Source organism: Phalacrocorax carbo, chromosome 2 (assembly GCF_963921805.1).
Source record: "Phalacrocorax carbo chromosome 2, bPhaCar2.1, whole genome shotgun sequence".
NCBI lineage: Eukaryota > Metazoa > Chordata > Aves > Suliformes > Phalacrocoracidae > Phalacrocorax > Phalacrocorax carbo.
In genome coordinates, this window is record NC_087514.1 from 137,849,398 (window position 1) to 137,871,437 (window position 22,040).

The following is a 22,040-nucleotide window of genomic DNA, read 5'->3' on the forward strand; positions in this document are numbered from 1 at the left end:
ATATTCTCATGTGTGTTAGTGAGAATATCTCTTTTCTTCCTTGGATGGAGAAAAACTGGATTATGGAATTTTATAAGAACATAGAAATGGCTTTACAGGATAAGACCAAAGGATGATGTAGCCACTGTGCCATCTCCAAGCATGGCCACAAAACTCTTCCTTTCCTTTGGGGGTTCCATCATTTGTTACTGTTAGGCTGACTCTTGCCCAGAGGGGAGCTTGGTACAGAATGTAGTTTTGGGAAAACATGTGAGTCTGGCTATTTCTGTGTCCCCTTCTGTCATACTCCTCCAGCACTTGCAGCTTTTGCTTTAGGAATGTTAGAGGATTCTGCTTTTTGCAAAGCTTTTCAGAAAAACATGCAAAGCTATTTTTTTTTCTAGAATAAATCATTGTCAATGTCATGTCAATATTTTTGCATTCAGCAGAATGGATAGCATAATATATATAATAAAATTACACACCATGTTAGGAAAAAAAACAAGAGAGGCATGAGCAGATGCCTAAGGAAGAATAAGGAGGACAGACATACATGAGTTTCCATCTACTCCTCTCTCATCCTCCACCTGTTTTCAGTTCTTGGACTGCATTTGCCCGATGTGGTTTCTGTGTGTTTAAACCTTCATATTTCTCTTCCATTGACTTGTCCAGTCTCTCCTGAGTTCTTGTAAACTTATAGCACCTGCAACATCTTCTGACCAATAAACTGACTATCCATGTTCATCCTCCTCCTTTTGTTAGTTTTGGACCTGGCTCCTAGCATCACTTGAATTCATTTGTTAATTGCTGTTGATAGTTCAGTATTTTTATATTCCTATTTCAAAATACTTTATTAATACTTTATAAAATACTTTGTCCTTTACGTATTGGGTAAATTAATACTGTAGAGCTGAAGCCCCACATTTATAGGCTCTAATTTAGGAAATAATTGATAAAAATAGGATTTAAGCATGTATTTAAAAATCAGCATATGCATTAGGACTGTCATGATGCGAGATTTGTAAATGTCCTAATTGTTTTACTTTTCATTCAGTAATGACTTCATGCTTGCTTAAAGCTTTAGTTGTCTCAGATTGACCATGTCCAAATGATACCTTGCACAGATGACACAGATTAGATGTTATGTGCTGACCATTTAATATTTTCGTCTAGCTTGGTTTGGAGAAGACATGGCAAATGAATATGTCCTGTGTGGTGGAATGTCCTGTGAACTGCCAGCTCTCTGACTGGTCCCCTTGGTCTGAGTGCTCTCAAACATGTGGCCTGACAGGTCAGTCTGCATCTTTGGCATTAAAGACTGAGGTGTTTTTTTCTTTTTTTTTTTTTCCTTTAATAAAAGTGATAATATCTCTTTTCACAGAACTAGAAAATATAGCTAGCTAGGGAGAGTGATGGGGATCTACATCAACATTAATCATGGAAATAATATGCTTTAGTGAGACTGTACTCACAGAAGACAATGAGAATTTGGCCCACAATAGTTTCTGACTCTGGGAACAAAGTGAGATATGATGAATGATGTACTGAGACTAAAAAACCCACTGCTGTGAATATTTATTTTTCAGCCAGTGGGGGGAGGAAGACGAGGGAGGGATTTCCTCTTAAGTTTTGTTACTGGTGCATTTAGAACAAGTAAACTTGTAGAAGAACACAATGATTAAACCGAACAAATTTACTTACCGCAGAATTCCACATTTTCAAACACAGAACAAGGGTGAGGGGACAAGTTACTTTCACTGTGATCACATTAATTTTTTTTCCAAAATGTTGCTAACCACTATCTAAGTTTTTTAAATCAAATCTATGTCAGAGAATGGGTATCAAAGGCACATACTGGTTATGGAGGAACTCTTGTTATTTATTTGCACTGATATGTCTCAGAATAAGGACCTGAAAGCACCTTTGTGCCCGGCAACTAAGGTATACAGACTACTGAAAGAGAAGGGTAGAAGCCCATCTATGAAGCCTTTTCCTTCTGTAAACATGTCTGTAATATGTCACTACAGATGCTGGATGGTTAGCTGTGTATGGAATCCAATTTCAACTGCTGGGCTCAGAGTAAAAGGATATTGCATCTTTTTGTGTTCCTTGTGTTCCACAGGGAAAAGGTCTAGGCAAAAACACCTGAAAGCTCTGGCCGTCTCAGGATCCCAACAGAAAGACCTATTCATTTGTTAATGATACCAGTTAATAAGTTGATACTTGGTATCTAATAGTGTAATAAAGTTTCAGTTCTTTGAGCTTCCCTTAAAGCATGACTTCCACATTCAAATAATCCACACTTCTATATTCAAAATATTCCTTATAGAGTCAGAATTGAACTAACAGCTCTTCTGAAGGCTTTCCTTTACAAGCTTCTGTTTATATACAAGACCTGAACAATTGACCTGATATTTTTCTGAATGAGAATTATAGTTGTGCTTTTTCAAAATGTGAAGGTGGGTCACTATCTGAAATCCCTGATTTTTCCAAGTATAGAATTTATTTATAGAAGTCAGAAAAATTATTTTAAATAGTAATGTAAAATAACTTTCAAATTTTCAGTTTTTTTAACAGGTGATGGCAACCTCACATCTAATCCTTGAATCTGTAATTTTCGTATTAAGCAGGAAGTTGGAAGTAACTGCTGTTTTTCAGCAAGTAATAACGATCTCATAAACCCAGTGACCACAAAGCTGAGCCACTTTTGTGCACGTATGCAAATACCCATAAAGTTGAGGAAGAATCCAGTATGTAAAAATTGTGCTCCTTGTTGTTCTTTGGGTTCTTCCTTCAGTACTTTTCACAAAAATCTTTTTTTTCTCCTGTGACATCTCAGCTGGAGCAGCTGTCAATCCAAGAATGACGAGGCTCAACTTGGCAAGCATCTTTCTAACTAGCTGCGGTGAACAAAGCTGTCTGGGAGATTGATATAGTTCTGCTGCTGCATCATGGCTTGTGTAGCTTGCTCTCAGCAAAAGATTTGTGTCATGATTGTTAGGGTGTTCAATTCCAAATGCATCAGATTGAAATGTAGAATTAAAGATTAATTATTTCGGCCAGATAATACCGGGTGTTATGTAGGTAAATCTATGTAATGCCTTTGTTTATTTTAAGCCTCAGTATACAAATTTAAATATATACATCTTATTTCAGACTTGGTTCATGTATTTGCCTATATATAGTTTAAAACACCACAGCTGTTTTGGTTTTGTGGAAACCTTTGTGAGGTACCAACTCTAGAGCAGCCACTTTATCACTACTTCTGGCACACAAAATTTTTTTTAATTATATCGCATGACCTCTCAATGATCTCAGTGATGCTGGGTAGTGTGCTACCCATGGTTGAAGAGAAGATTAATGTTGGATAAGCCTATTGTATTTTAATTTTCTTTGGGCCTGAGTAAAGAATCCTTCATCTCCTGCAAAATCTGCATGTCACATTATCCAGACAGACAGTGAGGGAAAGTTGCAAGATGTTCCTGGTTGCTGGAATCAGACAATCATGGGATACATGATTCTGTATTAATTCGGGAGAGCAGAACATATTGGTCTCTTCTAGCAGCAAACTCCAGATGAGGAGCCAGAATCTTCACTGAAGTGCCAGGAACATATTGTCACATTCAGAAAGAGTATTTTCCCCCAGACTTCTGAACTAGGAAATTACTACTGTTGTTTGCTGTTACAGGAGCAATCTGAAATCCTAATCAGACATCCTCCCAAACTTCTTGCAGTACAAACAATTGACAGACTATAAAGTGTGTGACTTGGAAAATACAAATCCATATAACAGACAAGAGCCAAAAGATCTACTTTACAATCCAACTTGTCAGATGTGGAAAAAATTACTTTATTCAAACACTTTTCACCAAAAGAAAACCATCTTGAGGAATAAATCGGTCTAGCCACTTTGTTGTTAGTTATATTGCTATTTCTTATTTACAGGAAAAATGATCAGAAGAAGGACCATAAATCAGCCATTTCAGGGTGATGGGAGGCCTTGTCCTTCTCAGATGGAGCAATTTAAACCCTGTCCAGTAAAACCTTGTTATCGATGGCAATATGGTCAATGGTCTGCATGCAAAGTAGAGGTAAAAGCCATATGGGACTTTGAAGTTAAGGAGCTTGTATATCTAGGCATATTTGTGATATGCACAGATACCTGCTTCATAACACTCTGCTTCCATCTATCTTATACAAAAATGAAAGATTTATTCTTAGAGTTCATATTTGTCAACATACACAACAATGTCCTACACATATTCACAGTATAAATGTAAACTTTGGTAGCTAAGCAGTATCTTTGCTACTAATTGAAACTCTTCTATTTTAAAAGAGTATCTGTGGAAATAGATTGGCATCCTACAAGAGATCTCCACTTGAGATGCTGTTGTGGTTGCAATTCAAAGACAGAATTAGCTCCATACTTTAAGAAACGATGGTAGCAGTCAGCAGAATTTTTGGTTTGGTTTGGGTTGGTTGGTTTGTTTGTTTGTTTCAGAAGAACAATGTCTTTTTTTTATTCTCTACTGGAATTAATAAGTAGCCAAGCAAAAAATAATAGAAGACAGTGTCATGTAGCTCAGATCTAGTCTTCGGGCACTTGCTTCTGTCCAGCATCCGTATATGTCCTTCTTCCCCAGGATGCTCAATGTGGAGAGGGAACACGGGTGAGGAATATTTCCTGTGTGGTTTTTGATGGATCCACTGAAGATGTTGGCAAAGCAGTAGATGAGGAATTATGTGGAGAAATAGAGCCTGTTATAGATGGTAATAAGAAGATGGTACTTGAGGAAACCTGCACTGTTCCTTGTCCAGGTAACAAGGCCATTCAAATAAATGTTGCATTTCAAGATTGGTTGGGTATCATTACAGTTATCAGTGCCTAGCATTAGCCACAAGCAATTAAATCTTTTTCACCTGCTTTACTGATTGGATTCATCCATCAAATGACTAACAGAGTTACTTTCTGATAGTAGCTTCATGACAATAAATGAATTATAAAAAATACCAGGTTTTAAATTTTATAAAATACGTGTCTCAGTCACAGATTGTACCTAATAAGAATATATTTTTTCACAAAAATCATTTGAAGTAGAACCTGTGTTTAACTCCATAAGAAATAGTGTTGGTTTACAGCTAAATATTTGCTTTAAGTGCTTAGATCACCTAACAGCTTTATTCATACTGTTAACAGTGGCTAAGATCTTGATGCCTTTTATGGTTGTCTAAGAAAGCTAAGCTAGGGAGCCTTATTTTTTTGTTTAAAGGGGCTATTCCAAATTAAACTAGTACTTTGATCTTTGTGAAAATGTGGCGTTTCTAACTGTTTAACTCACTGGGCGTGATGTGCACTGTCATTGCCCTTGCAGACTGAATTCAAAGGAGCCATTATAAATGATCATGTCCATGACCCTCATACTGAGAAGGATTAAGAGCCTATAACAGCTGTTTAATTTCCAGTGAAACCCCTCCAGTTCATTTCAAACACTTATTTATAGAATTTGAAGTATATGGTTGTTGTTCAGTAGAGGGAGTAGTGATGTATCTTCAGAAGTAGTGATTAACTCCTTCGCTTCTAATGCAGCTATCATTCCATACTAGTACTGGTTTTGTTCTCTTGCAACTCTCCTCTTTCTCAGATTTTTTTTCCAATTCATTTCAGATTGGAATGGAGGTAAAGTTGCCTCAATAAATAGAAAATAATAAAAAATGGAGAGGCTTCCATCACTGCTTTGTGCACACCATTCTAGTTGCATGATTTTCACATATTTTTAGTTATTAGATGAAAATTGGAAGAATAAAAAGTGTGTACTTATGTTTTCTTGTTAGTCAAATTTATTTAAAAATATATAGTTGCTTACTGCTCGCTTTTAAAATTTTGCTGAGCGGGAACCCGTTCTTCAGCAATCTCACATTTAGCCTGCAAGAATAACTGCCCTGTGGGGATGTGCTAATGATACACTCCAACTATTGTTTCCAAAAATCACTACTTGTTTTCCTATTATGTATACATCAGTTCTTCAATTATTCATTTCCTTGCATGCTTTCCTAACATTGGCAAATAAAATTCCTTCATTAATCAGGCATCTGGTCAACACAGTACTGATTATATCTGTCATCAGTATAACACAAGGTAGCATGAATTTTTAATAGCTCTTTCACTGAAATAATGAGAACTAAGAGGTTTATTTATGAGTCTGTGCACAGCCTAGTCCTGTTTTCTACTGCAGTCTTAACAAAATGGTCTCTTTGTGTTGTGCCTCAGACCTTCCTTAAACGTTCTTTAGCTGATCATGCTAGTTAGTGTCATTAGTATAACTTTATTTTTCAGTTTTACACAATAAAATAACATTCTGCAAATCTCTATTTTGCTAACATGAAATACCCAGAGCAGACTTTTAATCACCTTCCCATTTCCCTTTCTTGCAAAAAATGTTCCAGCAGTCGCTTCTACTCTCTGTTTAGATAAATTCTGTGTGAGGATAAGCAACAATTGTTCTTTTTAAAACTAGACAAGATATCTTTCTAAGATCAAAGAAGTAGTGTGAACAAGATATATAAATTTAGTGTGAGGCATACAGTGTACAATACCCTAAAATTTACAAAAATCCAGACATTGGGTGGAGTGTTACTCAGAAATTCAAAATGAGAGTGATCTTTTGGGAATGCTACAGGAAACTACCCTGCTTTAGAACAAGTAGGCTTTTGTATAATCTTTTTATTACTATTTTCTACTGTACAGATACTCAGAGAGTGTTAAAATATTATCTTATCTTAAGTATAAGTAATGTTTGAAAAGAGGAATGAAAAGAACAATAAAGAGGGATAATTAAACTGGATTTGGACTTTTTTTTCTAAGACATTCAGTGCAAAAAACTCTTCACCTTATAAAATTGATATTTGACAGGGGACTGTTACTTGAGAGAATGGTCAGAATGGAGTCTTTGTCAGCTAACCTGTGTTAATGGTGAAGATCTCGGCTTTGGAGGGATACAAGTCCGATCTCGGGCAGTGATCATTCAGGAATTAGAGAATCAACATCTCTGTCCAGAACAGGCTTTGGAAACAAGACCGTGCAATGGTAAGCACCAAAATACACATAATGCCACTTCCTGTATGAAAGAAAATAAAGAACAACGATAGTTTTTTCTTTCATGGTATCAAATTTAGGCAAATACAGATTTGGTAGATGTAGAAATGCACTTAAATTTTTGTTTTTCAGAAGCAACTGTAAACAGAAAAACTTTCAAATGCTAACTATCATATGTTACCACTTTAAGCACAATCTTTGGAGAACTGATCCTTTTTTAATAATGAAACTTCCTTTTACGATGTGGGGAAAAATAGTTGCCTTACCTGCTTGATAAAATTAATTAAAAAAAAAATCTTTACCTTTTGATGAATAACCAAACTTAGATATCTCTCTACCCTTTGAATTGTTGTTAATTACACGACAGTGACATTAAAAAGTCTCAGTCATGCTTACCACTGGTACCGGACAGAGTATCTAAGACATTTCCTGCACAGATGTTTCTTGTCCATTCAGAGGCCAGACAGATGAGGCAAAAAGGAATTTTATTCTTAGCTCCAGGTGCAGAAGAAGTTCATAATTTATCCCAGGCTAGATGAGAGGTGTACAGGAGAGCTGAGAAGTGAAACCAGATGCAGCTCAGGCCACTTCACCAAGCACTGGAGCATTGACTGAAGCTCAGTGTTACGAGGAAAGGAACCTGACTTCTAAATGAGTTTTGCACAACAGATGGGCTACAACCATTATGAGGTTATTGGAAACGTCTGTTTTGCCCATTAACTACATTAGACTTACTCCATGAGCAGTGTATACAACCATTATAGTTAGTGTCCAGGACACGTCTGGTCTATTCTCTATGTTTCCAGTAAGTGCAGGAGACCTTGGGACCTCCATGTGTGCGGTGCACTCTTCTGAGTTGCTGGGTGAAGGAGGAAAGAGCCTACCTAGCCATAAAAGCCATTAAACATAATGAGTATGGTCTACTGATGAGTGTGTCTGCTGCCAGTGATAGCCTCAAACGTTGTAATCAAATTTCTTGAAAAGTGGATGTTCTCTGTGTAGATGGCCAGTGCTATGAATACAAGTGGATGGCTAGCCCATGGAAGGGATCTTCTCGAACCGTGTGGTGCCAAAGGTCAGATGGTTTAAACGTCACAGGTAACTCCTTTTTTTATATACACACAAAAGTCTGGAAAACAGGTGGATCATATTTTTTCCCAACAAATGGATTTTTTAAAAAAAGAATCTGCTAAAAACACTTGTTTCTGATGTATGAATCAGTATCAATGTTATCTTGAATCATGTTTTTGCTACTAAGGATGTCATTTCTTTTCCAGAGTTATGCAGCATGTAATGCTAAAAGTAAATATAACTATTATCTTCTGTACTGGACCTGGAATGTTTTACTTTGTATATTTTTTTACCATAGACATATTTACACTTCTAAATTTAGGGTTTCAGATTTCAAGCCTTACAACAAATAGAACTTTTATGTATTAAAGTTCATTTCAGTGCCTATACAGAGGCAGAGAGAGATGCAAAGCTTAATAATATCATGTATGTATCATACATCTTAAAATTACAAAATATCAAATTTTAATAAATGTGCTAATATAAGTTTATTTCTTCATTTTTGGGACATAAACATATATCAGGATACTTCAGTGGACAGCTATGGGATGCAGTTAATTTTTGTGCAAACTAAAGCACAAAACACCATGAATTAAGAATGACTGAGGTTTCTGAATTCAAGAAAATCTTCATATATATCTATTTATATGAATTTATTTATAAGAATTAGGGATTCATTTAAGCTAAGAGTTATGCATTTGTTGTTTATGTAATTTTTATATGAGCCAAGGTGACAGTGAAAGAATCCCAGAGATTATAAAATCATGCTTAATACCAGCTACTGACAGGTCAGTCACAGGAGAGGACCTCTAATTCATGGACTGCCAATACAATAATTCTTGATGATGGAATACACCACTACTATCTGTTGTAGCAGTAGAAATAAAATATCTGTGTTATTTTTACAAGGTTTTGAAATAATACTTTATAGTCCAAAGTCTCTTTTGCAAGTGTCACCTTGTGTTGTTAAGAATATTAAAATGCATCATCTTTGCAATGAATGCAACAGGGCATTATTTATGCTCCCTGATTGCTTCCTGCCTAGCTAAGATTCTTGTATGGTAAGTAAAACTCTAAGTAAGAATTCTTATTGAGATTAATATGAGATATTATCTATTTAAAGGTTCTACATGATTTCAGAGTAAATAGTGTCTAGGTGTTTATGGCTCTGAGATGTTAAATTCAGAATATATTAATAAATCACTGTCAGTCACATAAAAATAATAGTTTGTTCTGATGTGACTGAATACAGCCATGTGAAACATTCCAGGAAAGACAAGTGTATGAATGTGTGTTGTTGGCAGATTTTTCCATGATGGGACCTCCTAGGCAGACTAACCTTGGACCTATACTGTATAGTTTTTTTCAAAGCTTGTTTGTACATGGTCTTAATGCTATGATAACTTTCTGATTTGAAATGAAGACTAGTGGAAAGTTCCAGACAACGTAATCACCAGTTTCCATGCAATGTAAAAGTATATTTTTTGTGTGTGCCTGATAGTTTCCAAATAAAGTACTTAAGTATAATGTTCTGTGAAAACTTCCCTGCATGAAGCATACAGTTGTGAACCAGACTGTAATTTACATCTGAACGTTTTTTTGAAAGTGGTATGTATAAGCTACAGTATTAAAGCTCAAACTGGAGATGCATATACACGATTGATTTAAATGGAGATTACCTATTTTGGTCTAGAACCAACCTATATCTCTGATTATTGTGTTTCTTTGCTGCCTTATTGCTGCACATTTGGCTCTAACATAGTGTATTTTAATCAAGATGTTATCAGATTTTTGTTATGGGTTCTGTTGGTAGTTTATGGCCTTTATTTATTTACTTACTTGCATAATATTATTGTGCTGAATAGTTCTTTTTTACTTGAAGGTGTTGTTTCCCATGGGCGATGAGGCAACTCTTTCCTTCTGCAGCTTCCTTGGATGACTGATATATTATTACATAGATTCCCACAGGCATGTGATCTGTATGCTAGGATGTATAATTTTCCTTTTTTGGGGTGGGGAAATCTTATGGCAACCAGCAGGGTTTTATTTGTTCCTCATTGGCCATCCCGTTAACATTTGGATCTACGTAACCACATCTAACTGCATCTGCTATGGTCGTGACCAACCTCAGCTATCAGGATTTCATCATCATATCACACCAGTATAAAAACGTTATTAATTTGGAAGATGCAAAATAAGTCATCCTATAGCAGTATAAATTTTAAGCTACATGATGCACATCCCTCTTCTGTAAGCTAGAAGGAAACCCAGGTAAATTCAAACTGATTCTAAATGTATTTTAAAGTCATTCTGGCTGAAATGATAGTGAAAGCCTGATTGTGTTTATTGGTCCATAACAATAACTGCACTGTACATAAAGCTGTAGAAATGAGAACTAGGATAAAAAGGAAAAAGACTGAAACCCACTGTATCATCAGTATCACAACATTCAGTATGTGCTTTACTGATAACACTTCTTTCCTTCTGAAAAATCTGTCTTAGACTAGAACGAAGTGTAGCTTCATAAGAGGCAAAGCTATAGCATGAGTAAAAGTGACTACTGAGGAGCAGCAGGAAATGCGTATCCATTCGTAAACCAGATGAGTGGTTTATTTTCAGTTTAACAGGCAAAGATATAAATCAAAAATATGCTTTTATGTTCTTTGTGGCCATAGTTTTAATATGTCAGTCATAAGGAGGGCCCTATAGAACCAAAATCTATTCCCTCAAGCACAACAAAGCATTTAAACTGGTTTTTGAGCAATCCACCAAAGTAACAAAGGGAAAACCAAAAGGTTCACTGGCTAAATATTAGTTCTCTTAAATGCACATGAATGCGAATACATGTGCTGTATCCTTAGTCTACCTATAAGAAAATACTTGATACCAATTATCCTTCACCGTGGGATAATAGAAGGACTCTTAAATTCAAATTAGCAATAAAATTGTAATCCATGCCATACTGTAGCAAGTAATGACATCAGTAATTTCATCAGTGGTGAGAAATTACCATGTCAAAATATGATTTTCTGTCCTACAGGGGGCTGTTTAGTGATGCGCCAACCAGATGCTGACAGGTCATGTAACCCACCGTGCAGTCAACCCCACGCTTACTGCAGTGAGGTATGTGCTACTGCATTGGAGCATAAAACACCCCCGTGAGGGCTTCCGAGACATCTCTCTGCATTACAAAGATTATGCCAACAAATAGTATTTTCAGAGATTTTGCTAATCATTTATTTGTTAAAATCAACCTCAGACCATTTTCTGCCTTTCAATTAAATGTTGAATAATCTCTGTTGATTTGGTACAAACCTTCATAAAAATACATGAAGAGGTACTCCCCAGGCTAGCACTCATCAAAACAGTCTTCTCTTCCAGTCATCCATTTTGTTACGCTTTATAGCTCACAGAAAACTGTGTTTTTCTGCTACACAGTGTAAAACACTTGTTCCCTACAGACTAGAACGTGCAGTTGTGAAGATGGATACACTGAAGTTATGTCCTCTGATGGCACACTCGAACAGTGCACTCTCATCCCAGTGGTGGTGATCCCCACCATGGAGGACAAAAAGGGAGATGTGAAAACCAGTCGAGCTGTGAACCCTACCCAGCCCTCCAGTAACCAGTCAGGACGAGGAAGGACCTGGTTTCTACAGCCTTTTGGGCCAGGTGAAGTCATGCAATGAGCAGTTCTTAATGCTAAGTACTGCTGCAAGGTCTGGCATTTACATTTTTGTGATGCCAAGGAAGAAAAGAAAAACCCTTAAGTGTTCATTTAAGAAGACAGGCACCTGCCCTGACTGAAAACAAAAGAAGAGACATAAGAAAATCCCTAGCCTTCTCAGTTACTCCACCAATATATTTAATGAAATCTTGTGTTGCAGAAGATTTCCTTTTAATCCCTTCTACATGTTAAAATTTACAGAAGTGACTTTATAAGGCAGCTGGCTGCAAAGATGCAAACCAGGATATTAGGTTATGCTGTCTCAACCAATAATGCTGTTGACAGAATGAAAAGGTAGCACTGAAGACTGCAAAGGGTAAGGGCTGCTTAAAATTTGCAGCCGTAGCATAAATTGTAGGAAAATAATCAGTACAGATATGCTAATGCTTTTCTGCCATATCCATATTTAAACTAATTCATGTTAGGCAAGAGCTAACCATATTATTGATATTTAGCATAGACATGCTCTAAGTCTCTATAGGCAATATTTACTTTTATGTTGGATCATATACTTTAAAGCCGACCAAGGACTTATGTGCAAGTGTGGCATGAAATATAAGACAGTTATCCCATAAAAAATACTTTATGAAGTCCATCATATAATCAGATTTCAGTAAATATATCCTGGTACTATTAAGCACTGAGGTAAATAAAACTTTCATTAACAAAATACTTCCACATAGAGAGATATGGTGCTTGTCCAAAATGTTAATTATAAGACGAGGGCAATTGGATATCTTCTTAAGTGTCTTTTAAATCACATAGAGCTAAATATTCTAACACACTTGTATCTTAGGGCGTTCATTTCTTTCTAAAGTTTTTATGGATATTTTTAATCTGAGAATTCAAAACAGTATATTTACATGCATAATCCGTAAAATGCTACAAATTGAGAACTACAGCAATACTTCTAGTAAGCAGATTAAATCATGTTCGGGTTAGAAATACTTCTGTTAGATCCCATTAGTCATACTAATATTTACTGTTATTTGTACTGTGATACTATACTTGATACCTGCAATAAAATGGTCTTTAATTAGTTAATACTTTAATCCACAATAAAAAAAGAAATTTAAGCTTTTCTGGTCCTCCTTTAAAAAATAGCATCTTACCAAATTTGTTATCTTTTACTCATTCTAGCTAACTCCACCTGAAAATGCCAGAGGGTGGGTTGTAGCAGCCAGAGTGCCAACAATAATCAAATGTCAGACAGTTACCTTCAACTATTCAGGACGTGGATGCTCATACGAGCTCAGACATGGTTTTTGGAGCAAGAAGCAGTTCAGAGATTTCATGAAAATGTACCAATTTTCCACCAATTCAAGTTAGGAAGTAAACATAGCTCAGACAAAAACAATGTTACCAATAGAACTAATACTTTATCCAGTGAAGGTTATGAACAAATATGGAAGAAAGTGAGCATTTTGCACTTCAGATGAGATTTATGCTTCATTGTTTTAATTCAAGGATTGGGTATCTATTGGAAAGGTTTTGCTTTACTCTAGCATGATTATTCCTTTCCTCACAGTTTCTAAGTCTAGATTTTAAATAGTTCTTTCACTGTCTTCAACAAATTGTATTGCAGTTGCAGAAACAAAAGTATTAAAACTATCTTCTTCAGGTGTGCCAATTCCCCTGTAATTTTAGAAATAATCTACCCAGGGGGAATTCAGAATTAGTTAGTTAGATGCCTGTAGGTGTATAATAGGAGCGACCTCATTAACAGAGTTCCCTGCTTTGACAAAAATAAATAAATCCATACTCAAGGTAATGCCAGTCTTTTTTTCAAGGAGATAATACTATTTTAAAACAAGCAAACCCAAACCAACCTGAAAACCCCTACATTTACCAACAGAAATAAGCCAAGGAGAGAAGAAACTAACCTATTTAGCAGTACTGAAGTCTGAATTCCTCTCATTCATATTATCATATCGTTGCATATGTCAGGTCAAATCTATTGTTCAATCCATCTTTAATGCATCAGTTATTTCGGTTGTATCAGTTATCAGTTCTAATGTTTCATTAGGTTGATTAATGTAACAAAGCTAAAACGTTTTTATATTGATTAGTCTTGAACAAGTTGTCCGCAAGACTGCAAGACTTTGCATTGCTTGGGAACAGCAAGCCTGAACTTAACTGCACAGCAAGAGAGAGCACTACTGTGAATCTGAGCAAAGTCAGTCTGACTAATTTTTGTTATTATGACATTGTAGAAACATCAACTGCATTCATAATCCCTATTTGTTCTACAGAGGTATCAGGAAGCAATAAGTATTCGGTCAGGAAAATTTTAGCTGTTGAAAATACACATGACTTCATGAAATAAAAATTTTGCCCCTTGTAAATGAAATAATTCAGCTTTTTTATGGAATTTTCATTATCAAGGAAGTGCAACAAGGCTAGCTGACCTCCTGTAAAGGAATGTTTTCAGAAAGTCATTTAGAAATTTGCATAATTAGTCAGACAAAAGTAGCGAGTCAAACAACATGTACTGACCTGGGGTTGTGACATACTCATTTGAGGTTCAGAGCAAAACTCCACAAAGTCACACCGTTCTTCCCTCATTTTCCTGGGATAAGTGAGTGCATCTAAGGCCAAGGCAAGCAGGAGAGTGGGATGTAAACCTCAGCGTGCAGGGACATCCTGTCCAAAATACAAACTGCAGAGGCCGTGCACAGGTGAAGTCCTTATTAAGAACAGACGGCTGTTCTACCTGTGAGCATGAGTTGGCTTTTTTAGTGCATTTTTGCTTGTTTTTAACAATAAAACTTGCATTTGGTAGGAGGAGAGATTGGAAAATTACAACTTTATGCAGTAGTGAAAGTTGTGTATGTGCAGTTAGGGTATGGGTGAGGTAACACATGTCAAAGGTATTTAAAAACTTAAAATTAAATAGCAAGAAGAGTAACAGGCAGATTGATTTAGCGGAGCTAGAACGGAAAGTGATGCTAACAGCATAAATGTGTCCCAGGCTGACTGGCTGCCCTGTGGTCACACTGAAGGGTTGTCTGCTACCAGCGGGCCCGGGGGCTGGGTTTCTGGAGATCTCAATTGCTGCCTCTGCCCCACATCTTGGCTCGATTCAGATTATCCAGACCTCAGCTGAAAAGCAAAACACCAGGTGCACAGGGAAGCTGTTGCTCAGTTGTTTAATAGTATTTACCCTTATTAAGCTGTAATTGCTAGTGAAGACATTTATTTTGGATTATAAAAATATTTCTACACTATATCAGAACTAATAATTCAACAAGACTAACACAAACACTACTGACTAACATTCATTCCTTCTAGATGGGAGGCTGAAGACCTGGGTTTATGGTGTAGCTGCTGGTGCATTTGTTTTACTCATCTTTATTGTTTCTATGATCTATCTAGCCTGGTGAGTTCTTTACTTATTTACAAACAAGCAGTCCCACACAGACTGTAATGCAAGCGTTTACGTATGCCGCTGTAGAAACTGCAGGCACTTCTGTGAACTGTGGTGTTTAATTTTCCATGTCCTTTTGTCCAACCTCAAGTTAATAGACTCTAGTTGTAGTCTAGATGATGCATAGATAAACATAGGCTCTCCTGAGGTAAGAATAACTTCTTACAAATATAGAGTAGCTTACTGTATAGTTTATTTTTGCTGAGTTTATCTCTCTTAAAAGTGTACTGTGTCTGTGATAATTTCATTTTTTATGTATCACAAAATGCAGATGCAAGAAGTAAACTTGGTAATCAGGCAAGTCAGATTTTATATTTGTCAGGATGTGGAGACACAACCAAACAAAGTCTGAAAATCTTCTCATGCATTTTTCATACATGAAATAATATTTTGTTGAAAAATCATAGTGCATGTGAAAGCAAAGATTTTTTGCAAGAACAAGTCACCTTTAAGAATGATCTCCCTGAAGTTTTCTAGGTCCTGTTTGGAATTTCTAATCCAAATGCCTGTGCAGGTGGAGAATAAGGGAAGTGTGGTCACACACATCAGGCTCTTGGCTGTACTGCATTAGAAGGCATTTGGGGGGGGCTTCTGGATTTGTTTGGTTTTTAGTAAACCTTCCCCAAATCTATATCTAAGTAAGGAACAAAATCTTCTATTTTTTAAGGAAAAGAAAATCCGTTTGCATACAATGCCACTGCAGGTTCTTTGTACCTGAATCTGTGGCCACCGCAAGCCACTGTAACAACTGTTTTGTTACAAAGATTTAGATTTGGGCAGCCTGACATAGCTGAGATAAATTTTAGTTAAGACTGAGGATGCACAGGCCTGATTTAAAGAAATGCTTGTATTACACTCTAAAAGAAGACAAGTACTAAAGCATGCATAAACATGCACTTTCCTTTGGCTTGGTAATTTTTTAAAACTATATCAAATGGATTGGAAATACTGCTGGATTGAAATCTAATTCAAGGCTAGACAGAGAAAGGTTATGGCTAACAACCATATCCCTGCTATTTTTGACTGGTTTGATTATAACATATAGAATTAACTGTAGTCATTCCAGCAAGTATAATGAGATAAAACTAATCAAAAGATGGAACTTTCCTGTGGAAGCCTTTGATGTGTCAAGAGAGGTTAAGATTTGAGTCACATAATTTAAAAGAACCTGATCGCGGCTTTGATACATGACCAAATATTGCACTGCAGGCTCTGGGTTCTTCTGAAAACTGACTGATCTTCCAGGATTATCTGCCAACGATTTCATCAAGTCACATCAGCACCATAACAGCCTGTTTCTGACCAACTGAGCTTTGAATTAGTTGTTGCTTTTGGTTGATAAAGAGATAATTGCTGATCCAAGTGAAGGTTTTAGGCTTATAGCTTTTATAAAAGAACAACCAAATGCATTATCTTAAAGCAACACACTCAACTTTCATTTAAGACTGAAATCCATCTTTTCTATGTTATTAGTTTCTTGTTCTATTTACAAATTATCTTATTGTTTCAGCAAAAAGCCAAAGAAGCCCCAGAGAAGGCAGAACAACCGACTGAAACCTTTAACCTTGGCTTATGATGGAGATGCAGATATGTAAAATATAACTTCTCATGGTGACAAATGGAGTCTAAATTAATGGATTGAAATCAGAAGGTATCCATAGCCACAGGGATTTTCTATGGAGTGGATTAAGTGTTTTTCTTTTTTGTAACTGCACCATAGATAAAGAATGATGGATTTCATAATACCTACGGATATCCAAGGTATTATTGCTTTACTTTAGACCATCAGCTCTGAGAAATCTGGCAGAATCATGTTAATAGACACTGCAGTTGGAGATTTGTGGTCTTTCCTCAGTCTTACAAACTATAAGCACCACTTCTGCCTCCAGAATACTGTAGCTGACATAGTATTAACATTTGGAAGCCCCTGCAACATTAACCAAGTATAATAAGTACGCATGAAGGGTTTGTACCAAGCTGTCTATGACTCTTTATATTCAAGCATAACATATATACTCAGTTGAACCATATGTATTACTCTATCAGATTATATACTTGTTAAAGAGCATTCTAGTGCTTCGTACAATATTCACTTTTAACTGGGATTAACCCACTGAGCAAGTTCAACAGTTTGCCAGTTGATGATAACTTGTGTTAACATGCATTTCAGAGGGCAATGACTCACTTGCAAAATTCTGTCCTGTTATCACTCCAAAGCATAAAGGCCTCCTATGTACATCCAGAAAGGAGGCATTCTCAGATTCAGTATTTTCTAGCGGTTGCTGCCTGGAAAAAGAATACCCATTGTAAATGTTACAATACGTTTCTACTTTCTCTAACTCAAAACTGTTGCCTGCATCTTTTTTGCTACATGTAAGGCAAATTTTTGCACTATATTAGTGCAGCATGATATGCACTTAACTAGTATTGCCATAGAAACTGCCTCTTTTCAGAAAGGATGGTGAAGTATCTTGTGCGAGGAGTGTCATCTAGACAGGTCTTGAATCCTGAAGAGAGTAGCATTCGGTTTGGACTGCGACTGGATGGAATCGGCTACCGATGTGTACTGTACACACCGTTCCTTGTCACAGCGGCCATTTGTAGTCAATATCATGGCAGTAATACAGGTGTCTATTTTCTTGCCCCATTTACCTATACTGGTATAGATTGTCCTGCTGGTTTCTAATTGTACTTTGAAGGCTGTTTATGACTAGATTTTTTATATTTGTTAACTTTGTTAGAAAAAAAAAAGAAAAGAAAAAGAAAAGTGGTTGCCCTGTAATCTTGAGTGACAAACTGACTATCTAAAAAGGTATTCTGATTGTTCAACTAAAATAAAATGGTTTTACTTTTTTTCCTTCCACTAGTGAGAGTGTTTTCACTGTTGCTGACAGTGCAATACTCAGAGCCCTTTTGTCTTTTCTCATTAGGATAATTGGATAGACTTTTTTAATTATTCAGTTAAACTCTTTAGTGTACTGGCAAGTAAACAATAAGATCAATAGTTCTGCCGTCTTAATACTCATGACTTTTTAAAAAACTCTGGCAGAGTAAAAACTCACTGTTAACCTCTTCCATGCTTATGGCTTTTCAGTGTTACGCTTCTGGCATGAAGCTCATTGACTTGCCACTGTATCTACATGCCTGTTACAGATGTGATTCGTGACCTGAGAAGGGTTATTCTCATCAAATGGCTTCTGTGTGTAGCCTGAACATATAAGTGACTGTGCCACTACTAAGCAATACAAAACTTTATCAGGCAACCTCTCAAAAATAATTGTTATGTAAAGTTCAATATTAGGTTCTCAGGTCTTTTTTATAACCTAAACCATTTCTGCCTACTCATCACGCTATTTACTCAAGAAGCACCAGTTTTTGCATGGAGTAAAACTGTAGCTTTGCAAACTTTGGCCCAGATCCACTGAAATTGATAACAAGACTCTCGTGGACGTCAATGGGTAACATCAGTCCTTAAAAATACTTACTTTTGTTCCATGTAGAATAATTCTTGGAACCAATGTGCATTTTGTGAATGTTCAAGAGAGATTATGGTCCTACTTTAACTTACCTAACTTATATTACCAGTGTGGTGTTACTGCATCAAGAAAATGATCTTCCTCACACTGTATAAATATTCCCCAACTGGGAATGATAAGCAGAGAGGAACAATTGTAACAATCTTTTGTACAGGTTTAATTGCTCATTTTATACCTTGATCTGGCCACAGCTGGTGAAGTGCCATGGCCCCCTGCCACAGCAGTGGTTCATTCATATACGTGTTGCAGGACTCGGGGCTTCAGTCTCATATCTCTTTGTAAAGATCCATAAGAAAAAAAGCCGATCTTGATGATTTTGATTACTTCAGCATTCTTGAGTAGAAAACAAGAAAAATCTAGTTGATTCCTATTTTGTCAGACAAACAAAAAATAACATGGGAAAGTTATAAAGAATGATAACTATCATGTGGAGACATAAAGCTTGATCATGATTTCTGTACTTTTAAAAGTCTGATTCTGTGTTGTCAAATAGTATCGGACCAATAGGGAATTGAGGGAACAGGGTGTCTTTCATTGGCAATGAGTCATCTTTATTTATTATACTGGCTGGTCTTAGCAGGAGCTGTTACCTAGTTCTTGCCTTGAAGATTTTTATGTCCTAAATCTAAGAATTTACTAACTTGAAGTTAAGGGTATGCCATCTCCTTTTTCTCACTATTTAAAGTGGACAAATGAAGAAAGAGATAGGAGGGGGTTTTAAAGTATATTTGGCCTTTGCAATCCATGCAAGTATTTTAGTATGTGTTACCTTTTATATCCGGTTAGTGAATTTTGCTGGTGCACATCTGCATCATACTAGTGCTGCATTTAAAATCTAGAGTGCATTTTTTATTATTATTTTTTTTATGAACAAAGTGCATGGAAGTTTGAAGCCCGAATGGCTTCCCTTGTTATCAAGAAAAAAATACTAGGCTATAAGGAGGGCTGAAATTTATATAAAGCTAAAAGTTGCAAAGGTGATTAAGCCCATTAGCATTGAAGCAGAAATAAATAATAGTTGAATTATCAGTATAGAATGAAAAGCAATTTGCTTTAAAAATCAGAGTGCTTCTACAAATCCAGTGCCTAAAGCAGCCACTACTGTAGATTGTTAGTTTGTGAAAGTAACGTTTCCAGTGATCAAATAAACCATTCAGAAAATAGCAAAGTAGACATTTTCCTGTTGATGTGGTGGTTTGTATTTTCCTTTTTAATCTGTAGTTTCTAGATTACTGTGTCTGCTTTGAGTCCTGGAGAAGTTCCTTTTTGAAGCTTTGATGCACTTGCACAAGCTTGTTTATATTTGGTATAAAGCACCAATTTTGAAACTCCCTTCCTCCTGCCAAAATGTAATAAAGTTTGTTTTCCAATATTACAACCTGAAGAGACCAATTTAAAAACTCTATGTATAAATCACTGTAAAATATACCTTGAATGAAATGGAAGTCTGTCTTTTTACCTTTATGTAAATTGTGCTCACCAAAAGTTAAGAGTTTATTTTGCCTAACTTAATTTACTTGAATATTTATTTTGTAGAACAAGGAGGCAGCTGTCTGAGGAATGTTTACCTTTTTTTGTTAATGTTAATTTGTAAATTGTGTAATGCATTTTTATTTTTTAAATTATGTATATTTCTTTTTTAATGCACAAAATGTTTACGTACAACTACTGCAAATTTGTGTATATTGTCACTAAGCTTTATTCGGTTAATACAGATGATGTGAAAATGTAACAAGTCTTACATTTTCATCTGGGTTATTTTTACATAACTGATGTATTGCTGACAATAAATATAAACACAAAATCATTTAATGTCTTTTTTTAATAGATGTAGTATACCATGCTGGGATAGAGTAACAATAAAAGCCAGATCCCTAAAATATGACCACCTTTTAAATAGTCTCTTTTTTGAAAGAAATTAGCAAACATATTCTCATTAAAAATTAATATTTCTCTTAAAAAGAAAGAAAAATACTTTCTGATATTATGGTAACTATCAAAGTCCTTGCTACGGTCCTTGTTAACGTAGACATTTACAATGCATATTTAATTGATTGGTAAATATCCAATAAATGCAATAAATCAATGCTATTTTGGATTTTCTTCCTTAATTGCCATTTTTTAGATAAAAAACCCGACCCATTTGTGGAGAATAAGGGGTGGATCAAGATCTCACTGAAAGGCATCTGTTCACATCAGTGAAGTTGAATCTGTCCTTGCCCCTATATGAGAAGGAACAGGAAGCAAAATCCACCATCCCCCTGCAATAAACAAACATGCCCATGGCAATCAATAAAATTTTCATTTACATCGCCGTTGTTGAATAAACATTACCAAATTCACTTTAAGTTCTTCTAGAATCAAGAATTTGTTGTTGATTACCTAAGGAAAAAAAGAAATTACTGTGCTTTTTTCATAACTGCTTGTATTCCCTCTCTGTGCTCTCCAAAACTCATTTTTTTCATGTCCATTTCTGGAGCGTATATTTACACACCATTTCATGGGGTTTTGTCCAATTTCAGTAGTTATTATCTCCCCAGTCACCCTTCCAAACTAACCCTTAAAAAGTTTAAACCCAGTTTTGAGAGCACACAACTCTGATTTTAGAGGCATTTCAAGATTTTCAGAAGTACCTCCTACATACATCTTCTCCTGCTGGAATCCACTGCAAAATAACAGAAGCATTGCACTTGTCTTCCCACCTACAATTTAACAGAGGATTTTTTTTTTAGATCATTTGAAGTTGTTTAATTCAGTATGGGCAAAATTCTATAAACAGTTCAAAAAGATATTTGAGAGAAGAAAATTCAAATTATCATTTAAACTCTGCAGAAGAGAGAATTGCCTATGGTATGCTAATGAAGAGCATACGGTCTTCATATTTAGTAAAGAAAACTTATGGTAGGACTTTGGCAATTGGTTGTAAGACTTCTAGCGTAATGGCTTACAGATTAGAAATGTATTCTTAAAAAAAAAAAACAAACAAGCAACAAAAACAGGAGCAATACAAATACAGTGAAAGGAGATAAACAGAGAGGTAAATCAAAAGGCTTAGGTGAGCACTGTAAATATTTTAGCCTTCAAATAATCTGAAGATCCACAGTGTTAATTCTAGAAAATTAGCCTGCTGCAACAGTAGTGTGTTTAAGCAGCCATTCAGGATCTGTTCGGCATCACTAAGCACAATTTGGCTACAGAAAAGGTTAT

At 35.9% G+C, this 22,040-nt stretch overlaps 1 protein-coding gene across 1 annotated transcript in view; it reads left to right on the plus strand.

The window, feature by feature from the left end:
- THSD7A (thrombospondin type 1 domain containing 7A) overlaps nucleotides 1-20,640 on the plus strand; it is a 300,628-nt gene extending 279,988 nt beyond the window's left edge. Inside the window, exons 22-30 of the mRNA XM_064444530.1 lie at nucleotides 1,153-1,270; nucleotides 3,925-4,070; nucleotides 4,623-4,797; nucleotides 6,890-7,063; nucleotides 8,075-8,170; nucleotides 11,184-11,266; nucleotides 11,605-11,815; nucleotides 15,162-15,249; nucleotides 16,808-20,640. Of these exons, the coding sequence (XP_064300600.1) occupies nucleotides 1,153-1,270; nucleotides 3,925-4,070; nucleotides 4,623-4,797; nucleotides 6,890-7,063; nucleotides 8,075-8,170; nucleotides 11,184-11,266; nucleotides 11,605-11,815; nucleotides 15,162-15,249; nucleotides 16,808-16,892 (1,176 nt within the window). The 3' untranslated portion in view covers nucleotides 16,893-20,640. The remainder of the gene's footprint in view (nucleotides 1-1,152; nucleotides 1,271-3,924; nucleotides 4,071-4,622; nucleotides 4,798-6,889; nucleotides 7,064-8,074; nucleotides 8,171-11,183; nucleotides 11,267-11,604; nucleotides 11,816-15,161; nucleotides 15,250-16,807) is intronic.
- Nucleotides 20,641-22,040: the final 1,400 nt, after the last annotated feature.